The sequence below is a fragment of the Phyllobates terribilis genome, unplaced genomic scaffold, assembly GCF_046119375.1.
Source record: "Phyllobates terribilis strain yellow unplaced genomic scaffold, ASM4611937v1 Scaffold_7__3_contigs__length_470593459, whole genome shotgun sequence".
Taxonomy (NCBI): Eukaryota; Metazoa; Chordata; class Amphibia; order Anura; family Dendrobatidae; genus Phyllobates; species Phyllobates terribilis.
Genome location: NW_027362767.1, coordinates 254,281,765 through 254,302,037, shown reverse-complemented (window position 1 = coordinate 254,302,037; position 20,273 = coordinate 254,281,765). Strand labels below are relative to the sequence as shown.

The 20,273-nt window shown below is 47.0% G+C and overlaps 1 protein-coding gene across 14 annotated transcripts in view; it reads left to right on the top strand.

The window, feature by feature from the left end:
- The window catches only part of EHMT1 (euchromatic histone lysine methyltransferase 1), a 102,126-nt gene that overhangs the window by 69,929 nt on the left and 11,924 nt on the right, over positions 1–20,273 (top strand). For 11 of the 14 annotated variants that reach the window (XM_073640302.1, XM_073640309.1, XM_073640301.1 and 8 more), the window contains 15 exons: positions 897–1,042; positions 1,546–1,689; positions 2,350–2,579; positions 3,982–4,149; positions 4,243–4,349; positions 6,204–6,310; positions 7,012–7,134; positions 7,567–7,668; positions 8,539–8,643; positions 9,990–10,144; positions 12,688–12,843; positions 12,952–13,096; positions 13,206–13,283; positions 14,325–14,440; positions 15,101–15,187. In XM_073640302.1, coding sequence (XP_073496403.1) covers positions 897–1,042; positions 1,546–1,689; positions 2,350–2,579; positions 3,982–4,149; positions 4,243–4,349; positions 6,204–6,310; positions 7,012–7,134; positions 7,567–7,668; positions 8,539–8,643; positions 9,990–10,144; positions 12,688–12,843; positions 12,952–13,096; positions 13,206–13,283; positions 14,325–14,440; positions 15,101–15,187 — 1,969 coding nt within the window. The remainder of the gene's footprint in view (positions 1–896; positions 1,043–1,545; positions 1,690–2,349; positions 2,580–3,981; positions 4,150–4,242; positions 4,350–6,203; positions 6,311–7,011; positions 7,135–7,566; positions 7,669–8,538; positions 8,644–9,989; positions 10,145–12,687; positions 12,844–12,951; positions 13,097–13,205; positions 13,284–14,324; positions 14,441–15,100; positions 15,188–20,273) is intronic. The other 3 variants (XM_073640300.1, XM_073640304.1, XM_073640303.1) reach the window with 3 other exon arrangements.

The window sequence follows — 20,273 nt, the reverse complement described above, 5'->3', positions numbered from 1 at the left end:
TCACCGGTGTTTGCGCCACACTTCTTGTTGGAGACCCTTCTCCTCTCCTCTCAGGAGGAGCTTATTATTTTGGCCCCCGCTAAACCCCTCCCAGGGAGTGTGCATTGAACGGACCTCTCCTCCCCTCTGAAGATTGTATCTCAGTATGACATGACCTGTCGCGCTGTCAGTCCCTATTTATATTTGATGTCTACTGATGAAAAATAATCCAATTTTTTTTTTTTTTGTTATTCTAGATTTTTAACCAACCCCTCTCTCCCCTCCTAAGTTCAGTCCTCTGGATATTTGCAAGTTTGAAGCTTAGGGAATATGCAGTGAAACTTCTCCAAAGACGACCCCTTTATCCAGACCAGTTTTCCAATGACAGATTCATTTTTTGATAGACCCCCTCCCCAGAAAACCACATTTAATTGCAGTTTTGCGTGGCTGTCTTCACATGGTTTCCCAGTACCACCCACCTTAAATAGACAGATACTGATGATGTCCAGGAGAGCACAAAGTGATCTGCATCATTACAGTCAGTGGCCCCTGTCGGTGTAAACGGCCGAAACCTACTTTCCAGGGCTTCAGGCGTAAGCCCCTGACTGAAGGTAAAGCACAGTGTGAACATAGCCTTGTGCAGCACTATTGTGTACATGGACTGACTTAAAGGGGTTGCCTAGTCACAGAAAACCCTTTCAGCACTCACCCCCATAGGTAATCAGCTGGTCGATCCCTTCCCCGTGGTACAACCGTCGGGATACACTGATGCGACCAGCCATAATACTACAATTCCCATGCAGCGGCCACTACCGTGGGAATATAATGTAACAGAGCGGATGGAAACTTGAGAGCGAACGCGATAAGATCTAAAAAAAAAAATCCAATTATAAGTTTTGTTTTTATTTCACCCATAGGTCTTTCCAATGGATCCAAATCTATGGAGGTTGACGGCCTTCAAGGAATCCCCCTTTGTAGCTGCCGAATGGAGACCCCCAAAGAGGACGAAGTGACAGCTACCTCCAGAGATTGTTGCATGGCCGTCGAGAGCACAGACCAAGAGGTCAGACCTGTGGGGTTTTTGTTTTTTTGGGGGGAGGGGCGGGTGGCGGATAAGATTTCCCCCCAAAGCTAAAACGTTCCCAGGTCTCTTTGGGAATTTACTTAGATTTTGGCATGATGATGTGTTGTCCGTGATGATCTCAGTTATGGATCACCTTGGGATGTTTGGTCACTATGGGCTCTGAGCAGTGATTTTGTGATCACTTGTATTGATAGGGGTCTGACTATATTACTCTGCCCCGTTGGCTGGAATCGGGATGGCCTGTGACTTTCTGACATGTGTCCCTTATTGTGGTTTTGATTGGGTGGAGGGTGTAAGGCCACCTAGTTCGGGATGTGTCCCATGTGCAGCGATGCCTGGTCCACACGTAGACCATACTATGTGATTACTGCTAAATGTCAGGGTATTACTATGGCTCTGTAAGTTATTTGCTGTGAAAAGGGTAAATCCCACGGTCGTCCCTCTGAAGCTGCTGACTTTCCTGTTTTTGCTCCTCTTTGCAGCTGAGCCGCTGCACGACCGAGGTTATCAAGTATGAGCTGATGAGATCGTCTAACAAAGTGCAACATCTGGTACTGTGCGAGGACCACCGGGGCAAGATGGTGAAGCACCAGTGTTGTCCTGGGTGTGGATACTTCTGCACAGCCGTAAGTTGCGGTGACACGCTCATGTCTACTAGCCTAGAGGACCCTTCTGCATTTATGTATCCCCTATGTAACATCAAAGAGATCTACTTCCAGCTCTGATTGTGTTAACACCTCTTAGCAATTATTTCCCTCTGTAAGCATTGAGATTATATACCATAAATGGGAGGAGGTGTTATATATGGGGTCCCCAATCATTGCCTAGAGTATAGCCACGCAAGCAAGTTGAACTTTAATATATTTGATCGCATTCCCTATGAAAGAACGTTGGATAATCTGTTCTTAGAAATTTGCATTATGCCGTTCCTCTGTTATTCCTCCTGGAAACGTATGCATTGACAACTGGGTGTTACCATTCCCCCCGTCATAGTGAGGGCACAGTGCAGAGTTCTAGTAAAGATGATCCAGCATTGTTGTGTTTTTTTTTCCTGTGGAGTTTACAGACACGTGAATGGAGCGGACCGCTGACCTGTAAATGGCAAATGCACAACGTGATCAAACCTTGTTTAATAATTACACGTGTATGGGAGCTAGCAGGGCCTGGCGGCAGCTAACTGTCAGGAGCCTTGCCCGGATAAGGGGACGTCGACATTAACGCACGTGGTGGCTACCAATGATTGCAACATAATTGTAATTGGATTTTGCATTTTGGAATATTTTCAGGGCACGTACATGGAATGCCAACCCGAAACCAGCATCTCCCACAGATTTCATAAGCTCTGCGCCACTCAAGTCAACAATGCCAGTTACTGTCCACACTGCGGGGAAGAGATTTCCAAGGCTAAAGAGGTCACCATTGCGAAAGCAGATACCACCTCTACTGTGTGCGCGGTGACCGATGGCCTCATAGAGGACGTCCCAACCGAGGGTCAAGCAGACACTACAACAGAGAGGTAATTCCTGTGACAAGACTCCCCCTCTATTGTGTCCTTATGGATGGAGGAAAGGGTTGACATCATGGGACACGAGAGTGGATTTTATGGTTTGGCATATGAGTCCCATTAATACTTTTAGCCATTTTATAAAAGCCTCTGACCTCTAATATAATATTCTATAAAGACCCATGATACCTTTTTTTTTTTTGTTTTCCTTTTAAATATTTGATGCATTTTCAGGAAGATGCAGGTCCCTTTGCCCCACATTGATTTATTTACATACTGCATGTCTGATCTGTGTCAGTTTACTGATTTATACCCTACATTTCCGATTGCACTGAGCATACATGAAGCTGAGTGTGATTGAGCCGCGCCTGCCCCCTCCCTCCTACCAGGCTGAGCCGCGCCTACCCCCTCCCGTCGGGGTGAGCCGTGCCTGCCCCATCCCTCCCGCCAGGCTGAGCCGCGCGCGCCTGCCCCCTCCCTCCCGCCAGGCTGAGCCGCGCGCGCCTGCCCCCTCCCTCCCGCCAGGCTGAGCCGCGCCTGCCTGCCCCCTCCCTCCCGCCAGGCTGAGCCGCGCCTGCCTGCCCCCTCCCTCCCGCCAGGCTCAGCCGCGCCTGCCTGCCCCCTCCCTCCCGCCAGGCTCAGCCGCGCCTGCCTGCCCCCTCCCTCCCGCCAGGCTGAGCCGCGCCTGCCTGCCCCCTCCCTCCCGCCAGGCTGAGCCGCGCCTGCCTGCCCCCTCCCTCCCGCCAGGCTGAGCCGCGCCTGCCTGCCCCCTCCCTCCCGCCAGGCTGAGCCGCGCCTGCCTGCCCCCTCCCTCCCGCCAGGCTGAGCCGCGCCTGCCTGCCCCCTCCCTCCCGCCAGGCTCAGCCGCGCCTGCCTGCCCCCTCCCTCCCGCCAGGCTCAGCCGCGCCTGCCTGCCCCCTCCCTCCCGCCAGGCTCAGCCGCGCCTGCCTGCCCCCTCCCTCCCGCCAGGCTCAGCCGCGCCTGCCTGCCCCCTCCCTCCCGCCAGGCTCAGCCGCGCCTGCCTGCCCCCTCCCTCCCGCCAGTCTCAACATTTCCAGTCCTGCAGCGTTATTAAGAGATACGTACATTTTCTGGTCCATGAGTAAATTGGAACACTTCTTTTTTTGTTGCATGGATTGGTGCCGGAGGTTGGTTTCAGAAAGCCCTGTTAGATACCAAGGTTGGCCACGTGTGGCTCACAACACTTCAGAGTTACACCTGAATTTTCTTACGTTTGTCTTTTGGGAGATCCCAACCCAGAAATATACCAATGGTTGGACCTGTGACGTTCCTGAATGTGATCTAATATTGCTTGCACGTCCTGGGGTCTCTGCGACCCTGGCAGTATATTATATTCCTGATTAGCCAGCGGCTGTCCCTGATGCATTGTCTCCTTGCTTGTGTTTCTCAATAGCGATTTCACAGCCCAGAAAGCAGTGGATGACTCTAAGACAGACGTGGCTGCTCCTCCTCCGTCCTGCGAGGTCTCAGAAGCTCACAGCGCAGGGAAGTCTCCTGTCTCGTCTCAGGGACCTGTGAAGGAGACTCTGGAGAGCGCGTTACTCGCCCTGGACTCAGAGAAGTGAGCAGATTATTTTGTCTCATTTTATGAATACATTTCTGAATTCATTCTCATTGCAATCACATAATAAATATTTCTTTTGACTTGTCATAGAGACAATGTCTCCTCTATTTCTAGGCCTAAGAAACTCCGCTTCCATCCCAAACAGCTGTATTTCTCTGCAAGACAAGGAGAGCTGCAGAAAGTGTTGATGATGCTGGGTGAGTTCATACCTGGTGTAGGGTCATACTGGACGCCCGGCACCACACCTGTCCATGGCCCATGTCATCCCACCGTACGAGCAAGAGTGGCAAGGCTCCTGGAATGGAGATAACCCTTCTTCCTAATCCTAGACTATCCCTTTAACCTCTTGTCAGAACCTGCTGCTTATACACATTAGAAGGGTCGTCCACTAAACAGTCTGACTGTGCTTTATAAAGTATGTGTGTACGTACCCCCCGGACTGGTGCCAGTCCTCCAATCTCAACACATGACATTAACAGTGATGGCTGCAGACGATCAGTGGAACGGAGGAGCCTCCACCAGGTAGCTACACATTTCGGCTGAGCATGCATGCGTAATAAGTAAAAAGATGGAAGTGTGTTGCTTTCAGAAACTGGACGGCAGCTTAGCTCCTCGAGATCACAAGGATTGGACTTATCTTTCAAAGTTTAATTATCCGATCCTTATCTCCCCTTTCATCCGTCATCGGGTGAGAGTCAGGAGACCCCCTTAACCATCAGATGGCCAACTAGTCCCCTTGAAATCGATGGGTCCATCCTGTATACATCAAACATGCATGGCCATCTTTAGGGGGATTGTTTAGGAAGACGCATATAGTATAAGGTAAGGTTGACCTGCAATACAAGACCAGGACTGAAGTGGCGCGGTTTTATGACACCCCCCCCCCACCATAATGTTTTATCTATGCACATAAGTGGTCGCGTGATGACCGCTGGAGCTGGCAAGCAGAGACTGATCCAAACAGATTTCACAAGGGTGGACAGCCTACTCTAAGGTCCAGACGAGAAGGGCTATGAGGCCCCTTGTGTGTGGCCCTCACCCATGTTTCTGCAGATTGGTAGGAGATGTTGAGAATCCTGCTCTGGCACGGATTCTCGATGGGTTTGTTTCTCTGCCAGCCTCCAGAATAAGTTCTGAATCCCCAGAGCCGCAGACAATATCACACAGACGTGGGCTGCTGCCATTTCTAGGCCGGCGAGTACACAGGGACGTGCTGATGTATGCACTATTCCCTGCCCGCTAATGAGCTCTCTGTAGCTGCAGCACCAAATTAAAAGAGAATTTGAGATGTGCCGGAGAATTTACTTCTGAACACTGCCAGGGGCTGACCCAACAACCCAGCTGGGGAACAGACTCCTTCATCTGTGCCCTCCTATTCCTGGCACAGTGTGGGTAGATTGAGTTCTGACCAGGCTTAATTTATCCCAATTTGTATGTGTTAACCTGACGGAGTGATATGCTGCAAAGACAGGTCAAAGCTCTGCAAGAAACCTCCGAGCATGCAGAAAACTAGGGCAGTGCATTGTAGGAGATGGATGCCAAGTAATGGTTGTCAGCCCTATTATACCATTTATTAATTTAATTCTGGGCTATGTATATACTTATAGCAATCAGAGCTATATTTCTCTTGATACGAAGCTCCAAAACTCTTGCATAGACATAACCATCATCTGGCTACCCTTAGCCACCACCGGGGGGAGCTCACTGCATGCAACTTTATTATCCAGTCCAGTTTATACATTCTTTAGCTCCCTCTGGTGGTGGCAAGCAGCTAGCGCATTATCTTTAACTCCATGCAGAGGATTTGGAGCTGTGTATCAGAAAAACGTATCCCTAGATATATTAATAAATTAGTCTGCTGATATTTTTTTTTTTTACCTAAAAGGAGGGGAAGTTCACCATAAGATTTGAGGAGAACTTTTCTATTTATTTATTTTTTTTTATGTTTGAAGATTTCAGAAAAATTAATTTCAAGTCATCATGGTTTGGGAGATGGTTGTCCTGGCTGAACGTCTTCTAATTATGTGTTTTGTTTCTTTTCTCCTTTGAAGTGGATGGGATCGATCCTAATTTCAAGATGGAGCAGCAGGGTAAAAGGACCCCATTGCACGCTGCAGCAGAGATGGGGCACACCGATATTTGCCACATGCTTGTTCAGGTGAGTGACTGGTCGAGGTTGTCATTTTGATTGCCTTTTTCTGAAATACAGATTGTCCGCCCCTCAAATACTTTGTTATACTAGCTCAGTTTTTCTACAGCGCTCTAGATCTCTTGCATGGAGTTAAAAGGTTCCATGCTAGAATCAATTTGCTGCCACTAGGTGGAGCTCACTACACATGGTTTGTGCATGGAACACAGTATTCAGTGAGCTCCCTCTAGTGGTGGCTGCAGGTAGCAAAAAATGTAATATTTTAAAGGATTTTTGCCCCTTGAGGATAATTTTTTTTAATCCTACTTAAATGCACATATTTTTGGCTAACAATTGGGTTTCCTTAAAAATTGTAGATGTTGACTTCTCATTAAAAAATTATGTTGCACTGCCTGTTGCTGAATTTATTGAGAATCATGTCAGCGAGCGTAATTGACGGGGAGAATTTATAACTCCCATTTTACTTTAGCTGAACCCCTATCAGAAGATTTATGAGCACAAAGTTCAGCTCAAGTCTCCTGTGGTCATAAATTAGCTGGGAAGATGGAAGGTGATGGTTGTAATTTCTCCCGTCAGACGGAGCTCACTGACTGACTATGCCGCTGTCGAGTCCAGCTGGAAGCAGTGCATGGGGCTGCAGAGTTGGGCTGCCTCCACTTGGGTGCGGAGAGTCCTTTGCTTTATGATATGGAGATTTTATTCTCTTTCAGGCTGGCGCAAACCTGGATAACTGCTCTGAGGATCAGCGGACTCCATTGATGGATGCAGCCGAGAACAATCACTTGGAGACTGTGAAGTATCTGGTTAAGTCCGGAGCCCTGTTGGAGCCAAAGGTAAAGACCTGTTGACCTGTTAAGGCCTCACGTAGCGACCCCCCCCCCCCCCTGCCCTACCTGATGGTGTGCGCCACCTTAACTAAAGGGTTGGTCCATGACACTGACCCTTATATGTCATCAATATGAGATGGGTGGTGTGGTCCGGGAGTAATGAGTATACAGAATCAGGGCCGCACAGCTCCGTACACGTTCTACCTCCTCTTTTATTGAACTGAATGGTACTGTCAGATTCCAGCTCCGTACACTATGTGCTGCCGAGGACCAAGGGATATACTAACATAATCGGTGGTGGTGCTGGACAACCCCTTTAATGTCACAGTATAGCATATAGGGAGATTGGCCACCGTGGAGCTTGGTTACCACTGCCACCCTTTATCGTTGTACATAGCCATTAATGCCACTTTTCTGCATTTTGATGCCCGCTTCTAGGACTCTGAAGGTTCCTCCTGTTTGCATTTGGCTGCAAAGAAAGGTCACTTTGATGTGGTGAAGCAGCTGCTCACCAGCGAGCACATGGATATGAACTGCCAGGTAAGTCCTCGGGGCACCTGCCACCAGTAGGATGCCACTCGGGCTGACCGCATGTATCAGCGGAAGCCATGACTGCATCATGTTGAAGTGAGACGGCCGCCATTCCTGAGTTTTGTTGTTTTTTAGCTGTACTTTTTTTTACCTTCTTTGTCTTCTTGTAATTATCTTGCAATCAGTCGTAGGGCAGAATGACATTTTCTATTCAAGTGATTGCCTGCAGAGACAGATAAAATCACACCCCCCCCGGTGCGACAATTGCTCCTCCGCCCACTTTTCTTCTGATTTGCGTGTTTGCAATGTAATTATGTGACCCCCCACCCCCACGTATCATTGTCTGCCGCTGCGTTCAGTGGTGGTCCCGTTATACTGGTACGCTGTCAGATGTAGCACAGATCAATGCTGCTGGACCATGCATACATATGGGATTGTTTTTTGAACCTGGCTGAACGTGCATGGATGGGGGAGATTTGGGTCTAAAGCATATGCTCAGCCTGAGCTTTACTCAAAGGATTGGACATGTTGAAATCCAACATGTCTGATGCTCCTTTTTCCTACTATCGGTGTAGATAATACGTCTCCCCCATACACATTAGATGATTGGCCGGTCCCATATTCATTAATCATTAAACCAACTGGCTAGGATGTGCCATCCATGTCTGACTGGAGGTGGTCCAACCTCTACGGCCCCCCACTGAGGGTTCCCGATCAGGCGCTGTTTTGTATTCCTTCATTCTAGGGCTCTCTGGGGTCCTAGGACCCCTGCCTATGAGATATTGACATTGATGGCATACCTTTGGAGAACACTCTGTAGATCAGACCCATCCTCTGACGAGTGGGTTCCCAATGCCTCAATCTTTACTTCTCCCCTAGGATGATGGAGGCTGGACCCCAATGATTTGGGCTACAGAGTACAAGCACGTGGAGCTAGTTAAACTGTTACATTCCAGTGAAGCCGACCTCAACATCCGGGATAATGTGAGTCATGTGCGGTTTTATTGATTTTCGCAGCACTGGATGATGAGAGTGCTTTATCATTTTTTATCTATACCGACTGCTGTTTCCAATAAGTGCCACCCAGTTTAGGGAACTGGGAATGGCCAGTAAAGACGCCAGCGTGCACGGCCAGATGTCCCCGTAGTCTGTCCTCACCCCGCGCTGCACATATCTCTCACAAAGCTTGATTCATTTCATCTGATTTCTTTTAATTCTTTCATTAACTATCACTGAGAATTTTCCACCTCTGATCTCTATCTATAGTTTACATATAGTATCAGTGTACACTGCAATGTGAGGATTACAGCTTGTATAAGACTTCAGAGCTGCATTAAGAGTTCTGTGAGCTTCAGAGCTGAAATCTCCCAGCATTATTTGTTCAGTATCTTCTCAGAAGTTCTTCTAAGTATTTTGTTTTCTGGAAAGTGGCATAATTACACCAGATAGTGATGTAAGAAAAAACAACTGCCCCTCTGCTTCATTGAAATTTAATTTCCTGCAGTGACCAGACAGAATAGTGAGTGCAGCTCTGGAGTATAACACATGATTTAACTCAGGATCAGTAATGTAATGTATGTACACAGTGACTGCACCAGCAGAATAGTGAGTGCAGCTCTGGAGTATAATACAGGATGTAACTCGGGATCAGTACAGGATCAGTAATGTAATGTATGTACACAGTGACTGCACCAGCAGAATAGTGAGTGCTGCTCTGGAGTATAATACAGGATGTAACACAGGATCAGTACAGGATAAGTAATGTAATGTATGTACACAGTGACTGCACCAGCAGAATAGTGAGTGCAGCTCTGGAGTATAATACAGGATGTAACACAGGATCAGTACAGGATAAGTAATGTATGTGCACAGTGACTGCACCAGCAGAATAGTGAGTGCAGCTCTGGAGTATAATACAGGATGTAACTCAGGATCAGTACAGGATCAATAATGTAATGTATGTACACAGTGACTGCACCAGCAGAATAGTGAGCGCAGCTGTGGAGGATAATACAGGATGTAACTCAGGATCAGTACAGGATCAGTAATGTAATGTATGTACACAGTGACTGCACCAGCAGAATAGTGAGTGCAGCTCTGGAGTATGATACAGGATAAGTAATGTAATATATGTATGTAGTGATTCCACCAGCAGAATAGTGAGTGCAGCTCTGGAGTATAATACAGGATGTAACTCAGGAACAATATTAGATAAGTTATAATGTGTACATAGATTAATGCTATATGTAAACTGTCCATTGGAGTTGTAGGGTGGATATCACAGTGAACCCGTCTATAACTCTTTCTCCATCTTCTCTGCCCCATCCCAGGAGGAGAACATCTGTCTGCACTGGGCGGCTTTTGCGGGAGCCGTTGAAATTGCTGAAATACTTCTGGCGTCTAAATGTGACCTGAGAGCTGTCAACATCCATGGAGATTCCCCTCTTCACATCGCTGCTCGGGAGAACCGATATGAATGCGTCTCGTAAGTCGCAGCTCAGAGCCAGTCTGTGTATAGCAGGAATAGTCCTGGCGGCTGGAATGGCGGCCATACTGCTGCTCTCCCAGCTCTGTCACACACGTCTTTTATAGGTGTTTTTGTTTATTATTTTTTACATTTAAAGGGGAAATACTTTCTATAAAAGCAATAGGCACAGTAGTGTTCAAAATACTAGCAGTCCAATATGACTAACCAGATTAATCACGGTTTTTGGTATAAATATTACCACATGTCAAACAGTTTACCAGATGGTGCAGTAAATTCTAAGAAAACCACTAGACTCAGCATTCATGATCTGCATGTTTTTGAGTCTGTGTATTTGAGTAATTAAATGAAAGGGGATGTGTTCAAAATAATAGCAGTGTGGAGCTCAATCATTCTGTGAGGAAACAGGTGTGACTCAGGGGGCCCTTATTTAAGGATGAAGCCAGCACATGTTGTACATGCATTTCTCCTGGAAAGCCTGAGAAATATGGATCGTTCGAGACATTGCTCAGAAGAACAGCATACTTTGATTAAAAAGTTGATTGGAGAGGGGGAAACTTATAAAGAAGTGCAGACAATGATAGGCTATTCAGCTAACATGATCTCCAATGCTTTAAAATGGAAAGCAAAACCAGAGAGACGTGGAAGAAAACGGAAGATTACCATTAGAATAGATCAAAGAATAGCCGGAATGGCAAAGGCTCAGCCGATGGTCAGCTCCAGGATGAGTTAGAGGACCCTGTGTGAAGCTAATCTCTTAGCAAGAAGTCCCCACAAAGTCCCACTGTTAAAAAAAAAAAAAAAAAAAAAGACGTGCTGAAGCGGATACAATTTGCCAAAGAACACATCAACTGTCCTAAAGAGAAATGGAGAAACATTTTGTGGACTGATGAAAGTAAAATTGTTCTTTTTGGGTCCATGAGCCACAGACAGTTCGTCAGACGACCCCCAAGCTCTGCATTCAAGCCACAGTATAGTCTGAAGACAGTGAAGCATGGTGGTGCAAGCATCATTATATTGGCATGTTTCTCTTACTATGGTGCAGGACCTATTTACCGCATACCAGGGAGGTCATGTTGCCTGACGCTGAAGAGGATATGCCCTTCAAATGGGTGTTTCAACAAGACAACGACCCTAAACACACCAGTAAACGGGCAAAATCTTGGTTCCAGTTCAACAAAATCGAGGTTATGGAGTGGCCACCCCAATCCCCGGACCTTAATCCGATAGAACACTTGTGGGGTGACATTAAAAATGCAATTTCTGAGGCAAAGCCAACAAATGGCAAAAAAATTGTGGGATGTAGTCAAAGCATCCTGGGCTGGAATAACAGGTGACAGGTGGCAGAAGTTGGCTGACTCTATGCAACATAGATGTTCTAAAAAAAAACCTGTGGGTATACAACCAAATAGTAGGCTAGTGATTCACAGGAATGCTAAATCCCCCCCCCACAAAAACAGTACATATTGTGAGTTTGTGAAGACAAATGCAGACACTGCTATTTTTATGAACATTGGCATATTTTGTTATTTTCTGTAAAGTAGTTAAAAATTATATACATTTCTCTTGATGTTTTGAATTAGAAAACAGTGTGCAATGTTCCCAATGCATGGAAATAAAAACTAGTATAAAGATTTTGTGCTTAAGGCTGTGTGCACACGATGCGTTTTTCATGCGTTTATGCTGCGGAAACGCATCAAAAACGCATGGTAATCCGCACCCCATGGTCCCCAATGGCATTCCGCAATGTCAATGCACATGCTGCGGATTATTCCGCAGCGTTTCTGCAGCGCTCATAAATCCGCAGCATGTTCATTAATTTTGCGGAAGCGCCGCCATTGACTTGCATTGAGACGCATAGAATCCGTGTCTGTACATTTGTACAAGCGGATTTTATGCGTCTCAATGTGCGGATGGTACCCAGTTATGGAGGAGAGAAGACTCTCATCCAGACCTGGGTACCATTGTACCTGTGAAAAAAAGAATAAAATAATAAATAAAGTTTATATTCACCTGTCCGGCGGCCCCTGCAGCGCTTCTCCTTCCAGGACCTGAGATGACTTCGCAGTCATGTGACCGCAGGCTGTCTCGCGAGATGCCGGCAACCCGGAAGAAGCCAGGACGAGCGCGACAGCTCAAGCGGCGGGGGATTGGGGGTAAGTATAGCTTTATTTTTTTATTTTTACGGTTCACACTGTATAAATCCATGCCTTTTGCATGGATTTATACAGTGTGACCTAGTTGTCAAGCACTTTCCAAGTGATGCTATCGCCTGGAAAGTGCTTGTCAGTCCACATGCGGAAACACATGTGAATCCGCATGTATTCTGCAGGAAAAACGCATGTACAATCTGCATGCGTTTTTTCTGCCAGGGAGATGCAGAAATTTTCTGCTTCATTTCTGCATCGTGGGCACATAGCCTTACTCATGTTTTTGAGCACACTGCTATTATTTTGAACACTACTGTATACAAACCCTTATTTTCTGATTGAGGCCATCGTTGGCATACATGGAAGACTTTACCTGTCAATCCTTTGCTTCAGGCTCTTCTTAACTCACGGTGCCGAGGTTGGTCTGAAAAACAAGGAAGGCGAAACCCCTCTGGAGTGTTGTAGCCCCAACTCCCAAGTCTGGACCGCTCTCAAGAATAGGAGTAACTCATCCGAGAAGCCAAAACAGGAGGAGATTGTACTGAACAGGTAAGTAAGTGGCACCAGGTCCTCCTTGGCTTCCATCGGGTTTCTTTCATTTTTTGGGGGGGTTTGGAGTCAGCATATTTTCATTTTATTTATTTATTTTTTTTAAAGGGATATATCCAGGGGCTACGAGAATACCCCCATACCCTGCATCAATGGCGAAGACTTAGAACCTTGCCCAATCAATTACAAATATGTCTCCCAGAACTGCGTCACCTCCCCGCTCAACGTGGACCGGAACATTACCCATCTTCAGGTAAGGCCGCTGCAGACAGCGCCCTCTATAGACTGAACCCGGCTGTGCAAGACATTTTTTTCTCCTGCAGAATACAATCCAAGAATGATTTTTTTTTTTCATTTTTCAGTACTGTGTGTGTATAGACGACTGTTCCTCTAGTAACTGTATGTGCAGCCAGCTAAGCATGAGGTGTTGGTATGATAAGGTACGTATTTCCGGTGTCTGCCAATTATAACCGCTATTATTGTTTACCTCATATAATAAAGTGTGGGGGGGGGGGGGGTTACAGTTTGTTTTGTGCAGAAAGGTATGAAAATTTTCCCCTTGTGGTCCGAGCATTTTAAAAGGGGTTTTCCCATCTTCACATATGGGCAATGTCAGATAGTGCTTGTAAAAACAAGCACTTTTGCAATTTACGTCTTATTAAAATTTTCAGCTGTTCTTGCGATATTAACACTTTTCTTTTGTTTAGAGTTTGTTCCCTTGGAGACCGACCACCACTGCTAGCTAGCAGAACATGCACAGTGCTCACAAGCTGTTTCCTATTGAGCCTGTAAGCGCTCTTTTGTAGCTGGCCTGGATCGCTGTTACTGCCTATTCTCAAGCAGTGCTTAGAACTTTAGACGGCAGCGATGGTCGGTCACCTAGGCAACAAGCTGTAAACAAAAGAACAGAAAAATGTTAATATCTTAAGAACGGCTGTAAATCTCAATAAGCCGTAAATTGCAAAAGTGCTTGTATTTACAGGATCTATCCTACAATATCCATCTATGAAGATGGGAATAACCCTTTATGGTATAGTGGTAATTTTTTAAAGGGGCAGCACTTCTCATTTATGCATCGATAGGTAAGAGGCACTGCTGCTTGCCAGGTATAATCCATGCCTCCTATTCTAATTATTAGGACAATACCCTCTAGACCTAGTGAGCGAGCGATGTGCGACTTGTCAGGAGCGCCTTTAACTTCCTAAAGTAGAAGTGATTAACATCCTTTCAGGACACATTTACCAATCAGGTGACTTGAACTGACCTGAGCTGCTTTACCAGGCACAGCCGCTATCAAACGTGGTGCTGTGTGTGGTGAGCAATGGAGGAAGAGCGGCATTTGCTGGAGCTCAATGGCCCCTCCAGTCACCAAGGTCCTGGGCAGCCCCTATAAATTGATAAGACCATTGCTCTTGAATAGCGATAGTTTGTGACTGTTCACATTGTCAGTGGTCCCTAAAACAATTCTTCTCTTCTTTTAGAGCGGACGCCTATTGCCTGAATTCAACATGGTGGAACCACCGCTTATCTTTGAATGTAACCATGCCTGCTCCTGCTGGCGAAACTGTCGCAACAGAGTGGTGCAGAACGGCCTGAAGTGAGTCTCTGTATAGTCGTTATCCCTCCATCCATCCCTCCGATTACACGCACGCTCGCCGGGGTGAGGAGCAATAAGCCGCTGCCATACTCCTCTAGCAGCTGTTCTTCCTCCAAGGGAACAATGGACCAGCCATGTTTAATTGAGCATGTTCCATTTTTCTTCACCCGTCAAGTGTCTGTACCCCTAAGCACTGCATTAGCCGTACACACCTAGGAGGTTGTCTGGATGGAGGCCGTGGCTTCATTTCACCGTAGCTCCACATTGCACGGTGACCCTCTTAATGGGAATGTGCAGATGGCAGCCTTTTACTTCTACAGATACATAAACCATAGATTGGCACATACTGGCCTAAAGAACACACTTTTGGGGGACTGTAGAAATGCTAAAGTGTAGTCCCAGGTTATGCAGTCTGCTGTCACCCTGACATATCGGATCCTGCAGAAATTGGGCAGGCTGAGCTTGCTTTCATCTCTTTGATGTCTGTGGCACAGCTGGCACCGTCTAGCCTCCCACTGTTTTTCCAGTCTTTATTAATCTTCAGAATCCTTGATCAGGATATGATTGTGCCTAAAAAAAATTTAAAAAAAAAAGGTTGGGGGTGAGGTACAGGTATGTTAAAATGTCTATAATTGCTTTTCACTTGTTTCATTTGCACAGGGTCAGATTACAGCTGTACCGGACCAAAAATCTGGGCTGGGGAGTGCGGACGCTGCAGGACATCCCCATGGGGACGTTTGTGTGCGAGTAAGTGACTCCTTGTCTTACTTTATCCTCTGTAAAGACATTGCCTCCTTTAGACTGTGAAGTCAGCTTCACTGGATGTGTGCCAGGACTGCTCTGTCCGGAGATGCCGTCTGTCTGTCCCATTCATTGTAGTACCGTACTGACGGTGATGGTGTGGCACAGCTGTTCTGGTTTGCCTCCCACCATCTTTCTCCACAAGGTGGAGTTTGCGGAGCGTTCATCCCACTCATTGCCTGCAGACGGGATTTTCTGCACGATGGAAAATGCTGTTCGGAGGGAGCAGCCACAAGTCTTGTACTACGTGCAGCCAGACTGGGAAGCATTGATGACCTGGTACATTATCGTACCAGCACCAATGGATCCGACATGCAGCTCTACCTCTCACCGATCATTAAGAACCGGCTTTTATAGAATTTCTTAATCTACTAATTTATTGTATGCAAGCAGATCAATATAACTTTTGTATGGCCACCACTGCTGGCGGCTTGGTTAGGTAACAGACTTAGACCCATGTTTTTTAGATCACCTTTGGCCCTATCCTATTGTTTTTAGCAGGTTGGGCTGACCCTCTAATGCGTGTTTCAGCAGCTTGATTCTCTCAAGTGGCTGATGTTGGTGCAAAGAAGCATCGGCATGTTGGATTTTTTTTTTCAGATGTCTGACAGCTGAGAAGTCATGTATGCTCAGCCCAACCGAGCATGCATATATTAGGTGCTGTCAGTAGGAATAGCTGTTAGCCGAACTAGCGTGTTGCCGACTGCTTTGTAAGGCTTAGATTTAAAGTAAGCAGCCAACTTCCATGCATTCCCTCCTTGAAGGATATGAACCGTGGCAAACAAGGCATCCAGGAGATTTGCCATCTCTTCCGGAAGGTCTCATTTTTTTTTTCCTCAAGAGAGTTAGCAAATATGTCTTTTTGGATCAGGACTGTATGTTCCTTGTGGTCTTAGCGGCAATTGGGGCATACAGGACCTTTAATGGCATGTATGGGAATTGCATTTCTAGCAGTTGCCTAATGCACAGCTATTAGGGATTGTAACGCTTTACCACTGCAAGAGGGTGACAGTAGTATACGGCTCAGACTATAGATGGGGGAGCAGTAATAGGACGGTGACATCAGCAGGTAGTATACGGCTCAGACTATAGATGGGGAGCAGTAATAGGACGGTGACATCAGCAGGTAGTATACGGCTCAGACTATAGATGGGGAGCAGTAATAGGACGGGTGACATCAGCAGGTAGTATACGGCTCAGACTATAGATGGGGAGCAGTAATAGGACGGTGACATCAGCTGGTAGTATACGGCTCAGACTATAGATGGGGAGCAGTAATAGGACGGGTGACATCAGCAGGTAGTATACGGCTCAGACTATAGATGGGGAGCAGTAATAGGACGGTGACATCAGCAGGTAGTATACGGCTCAGACTATAGATGGGGAGCAGTAATAGGACGGGTGACATCAGCAGGTAGTATACGGCTCAGACTATAGATGGGGAGCAGTAATAGGACGGGTGACATCAGCAGGTAGTATACGGCTCAGACTATAGATGGGGGAGCAGTAATAGGACGGTGACATCAGCAGGTAGTATATGGCTCAGACTATAGATGGGAGAGCAGTAATAGGACGGTGACATCAGCAGGTAGTATACGGCTCAGACTATAGATGGGGGAGCAGTAATAGGACGGTGACATCAGCAGATAGTATATGGCTCAGACTATAGATGGGGAGCAGTAATAGGACGGTGACATCAGCAGGTAGTATACGGCTCAGACTATAGATGGGGAGCAGTAATAGGTCGGTGACATCAGCAGGTAGTATACGGCTCAGACTATAGATGGGGGAGCAGTAATAGGACGGTGACATCAGCAGATAGTATATGGCTCAGACTATAGATGGGGAGCAGTAATAGGACGGTGACATCAGCAGGTAGTATATGGCTCAGACTATAGATGGGGGAGCAGTAATAGGACGGTGACATCAGCAGGTAGTATACGGCTCAGACTATAGATGGGGAGCAGTAATAGGACGGTGACATCAGCAGATAGTATACGGCTCAGACTATAGATGGGGAGCAGTAATAGGACGGTGACATCAGCAGATAGTATACGGCTCAGACTATAGATGGGAGAGCAGTAATAGGACGGGTGACATCAGCAGGTAGTATACGGCTCAGACTATAGATGGGGGAGCAGTAATAGGTCGGTGACATCAGCAGGTAGTATACGGCTCAGACTATAAATGGGAGAGCAGTAATAGGTCGGTGACATCAGCAGGTAGTATACGGCTCAGACTATAAATGGGAGAGCAGTAATAGGTCGGTGACATCAGCAGGTAGTATACGGCTCAGACTATAGATGGGAGAGCAGTAATAGGTCGGTGACATCAGCAGGTAGTATACGGCTCAGACTATAGATGGGAGAGCAGTAATAGGTCGGTGACATCAGCAGGTAGTATATGGCTCAGACTATAGATGGGAGAGCAGTAATAGGACGGTGACATCAGCAGGTAGTATACGGCTCAGACTATAGATGGGAGAGCAGTAATAGGTCGGTGACATCAGCAGGTAGTATACGGCTCAGACTATAGATGGGAGAGCAGTAATAGGTCGGTGACATCAGCAGGTAGTATATGGCTCAGACTATAGATGGGAGAGCAGTAATAGGACGGTGACATCAGCAGGTGGTATACGGCTCAGACTATAGATGGGGAGCAGTAATAGGACGGTGACATCAGCAGGTAGTATACGGCTCAGACTATAGATGGGGAGCAGTAATAGGACGGTGACATCAGCAGGTGGTATACGGCTCAGACTATAGATGGGGAGCAGTAATAGGACGGTGACATCAGCAGGTGGTATACGGCTCAGACTATAGATGGGGAGCAGTAATAGGACGGTGACATCAGCAGATAGTATATGGCTCAGACTATAGATGAGGAGCAGTAATGGGTCGGTGACATCAGCAGGTAGTATACGGCTCAGACTATAGATGGGAGAGCAGTAATAGGACGGTGACATCAGCAGATAGTATACGGCTCAGACTATAGATGGGGAGCAGTAATAGGACGGTGACATCAGCAGATAGTATATGGCTCAGACTATAGATGAGGAGCAGTAATAGGTCGGTGACATCAGCAGGTAGTATACGGCTCAGACTATAGATGGGGAGCAGTAATAGGACGGTGACATCAGCAGGTGGTATACGGCTCAGACTATAGATGGGGAGCAGTAATAGGACGGATGACATCAGCAGGTAGTATACGGCTCAGACTATAGATGGGGAGCAGTAATAGGACGGTGACATCAGCAGGTGGTATACGGCTCAGACTATAGATGGGGAGCAGTAATAGGACGGTGACATCAGCAGATAGTATATGGCTCAGACTATAGATGAGGAGCAGTAATAGGTCGGTGACATCAGCAGGTAGTATACGGCTCAGACTATAGATGGGGAGCAGTAATAGGACGGATGACATCAGCAGGTAGTATACGGCTCAGACTATAGATGGGGAGCAGTAATAGGACGGTGACATCAGCAGGTAGTATACGGCTCAGACTATAGATGGGGAGCAGTAATAGGACGGTGACATCAGCAGGTAGTATACGGCTCAGACTATAGATGGGGAGCAGTAATAGGACGGTGACATCAGCAGGTGGTATACGGCTCAGACTATAGATGGGGAGCAGTAATAGGACGGATGACATCAGCAGGTAGTATACGGCTCAGACTATAGATGGGGGAGCAGTAATAGGACGGTGACATCAGCAGGTGGTATACGGCTCAGACTATAGATGGGGGAGCAGTAATAGGACGGGTGACATCAGCAGGTGGTATACGGCTCAGACTATAGATGGGGGAGCAGTAATAGGACGGTGACATCAGCAGGTGGTATACGGCTCAGACTATAGATGGGGAGCAGTAATAGGACGGGTGACATCAGCAGGTGGTATACGGCTCAGACTATAGATGGGGAGCAGTAATAGGACGGATGACATCAGCAGGTAGTATACGGCTCAGACTATAGATGGGGGAGCAGTAATAGGACGGTGACATCAGCAGGTGGTATACGGCTCAGACTATAGATGGGGGAGCAGTAATAGGACGGATGACATCAGCAGGTAGTATACGGCTCAGACTATAGATGGGGGAGCAGTAATAGGTCGGTGACATCAGCAGGTAGTATACGGCTCAGACTATAGATGGGGGAGCAGTAATAGGTCGGTGACATCAGCAGGTAGTATACGGCTCAGACTATAGATGGGGGAGCAGTAATAGGACGGTGACATCAGCAGGTGGTATACGGCTCAGACTATAGATGGGGGAGCAGTAATAGGACGGATGACATCAGCAGGTAGTATACGGCTCAGACTATAGATGGGGGAGCAGTAATAGGTCGGTGACATCAGCAGGTAGTATACGGCTCAGACTATAGATGGGGGAGCAGTAATAGGACGGATGACATCAGCAGGTAGTATACGGCTCAGACTATAGATGGGGGAGCAGTAATAGGACGGTGACATCAGCAGGTGGTATACGGCTCAGACTATAGATGGGGGAGCAGTAATAGGACGGATGACATCAGCAGGTAGTATACGGCTCAGACTATAGATGGGGGGGCAGTAATAGGTCGGTGACATCAGCAGGTAGTATACGGCTCAGACTATAGATGGGGGAGCAGTAATAGGACGGATGACATCAGCAGATAGTATATGGCTCAGACTATAGATGGGGAGCAGTAATAGGACGGATGACATCAGCAGGTAGTATACGGCTCAGACTATAGATGGGGGAGCAGTAATAGGTCGGTGACATCAGCAGGTAGTATACGGCTCAGACTATAGATGGGGAGCAGTAATAGGTCGGTGACATCAGCAGGTAGTATACGGCTCAGACTATAGATGGGGAGCAGTAATAGGTCGGTGACATCAGCAGGTGGTATACGGCTCAGACTATAGATGGGGGGGCAGTAATAGGTCGGTGACATCAGCAGGTAGTATACGGCTCAGACTATAGATGGGAGAGCAGTAATAGGTCGGTGACATCAGCAGGTAGTATATGGCTCAGACTATAGATGGGGAGCAGTA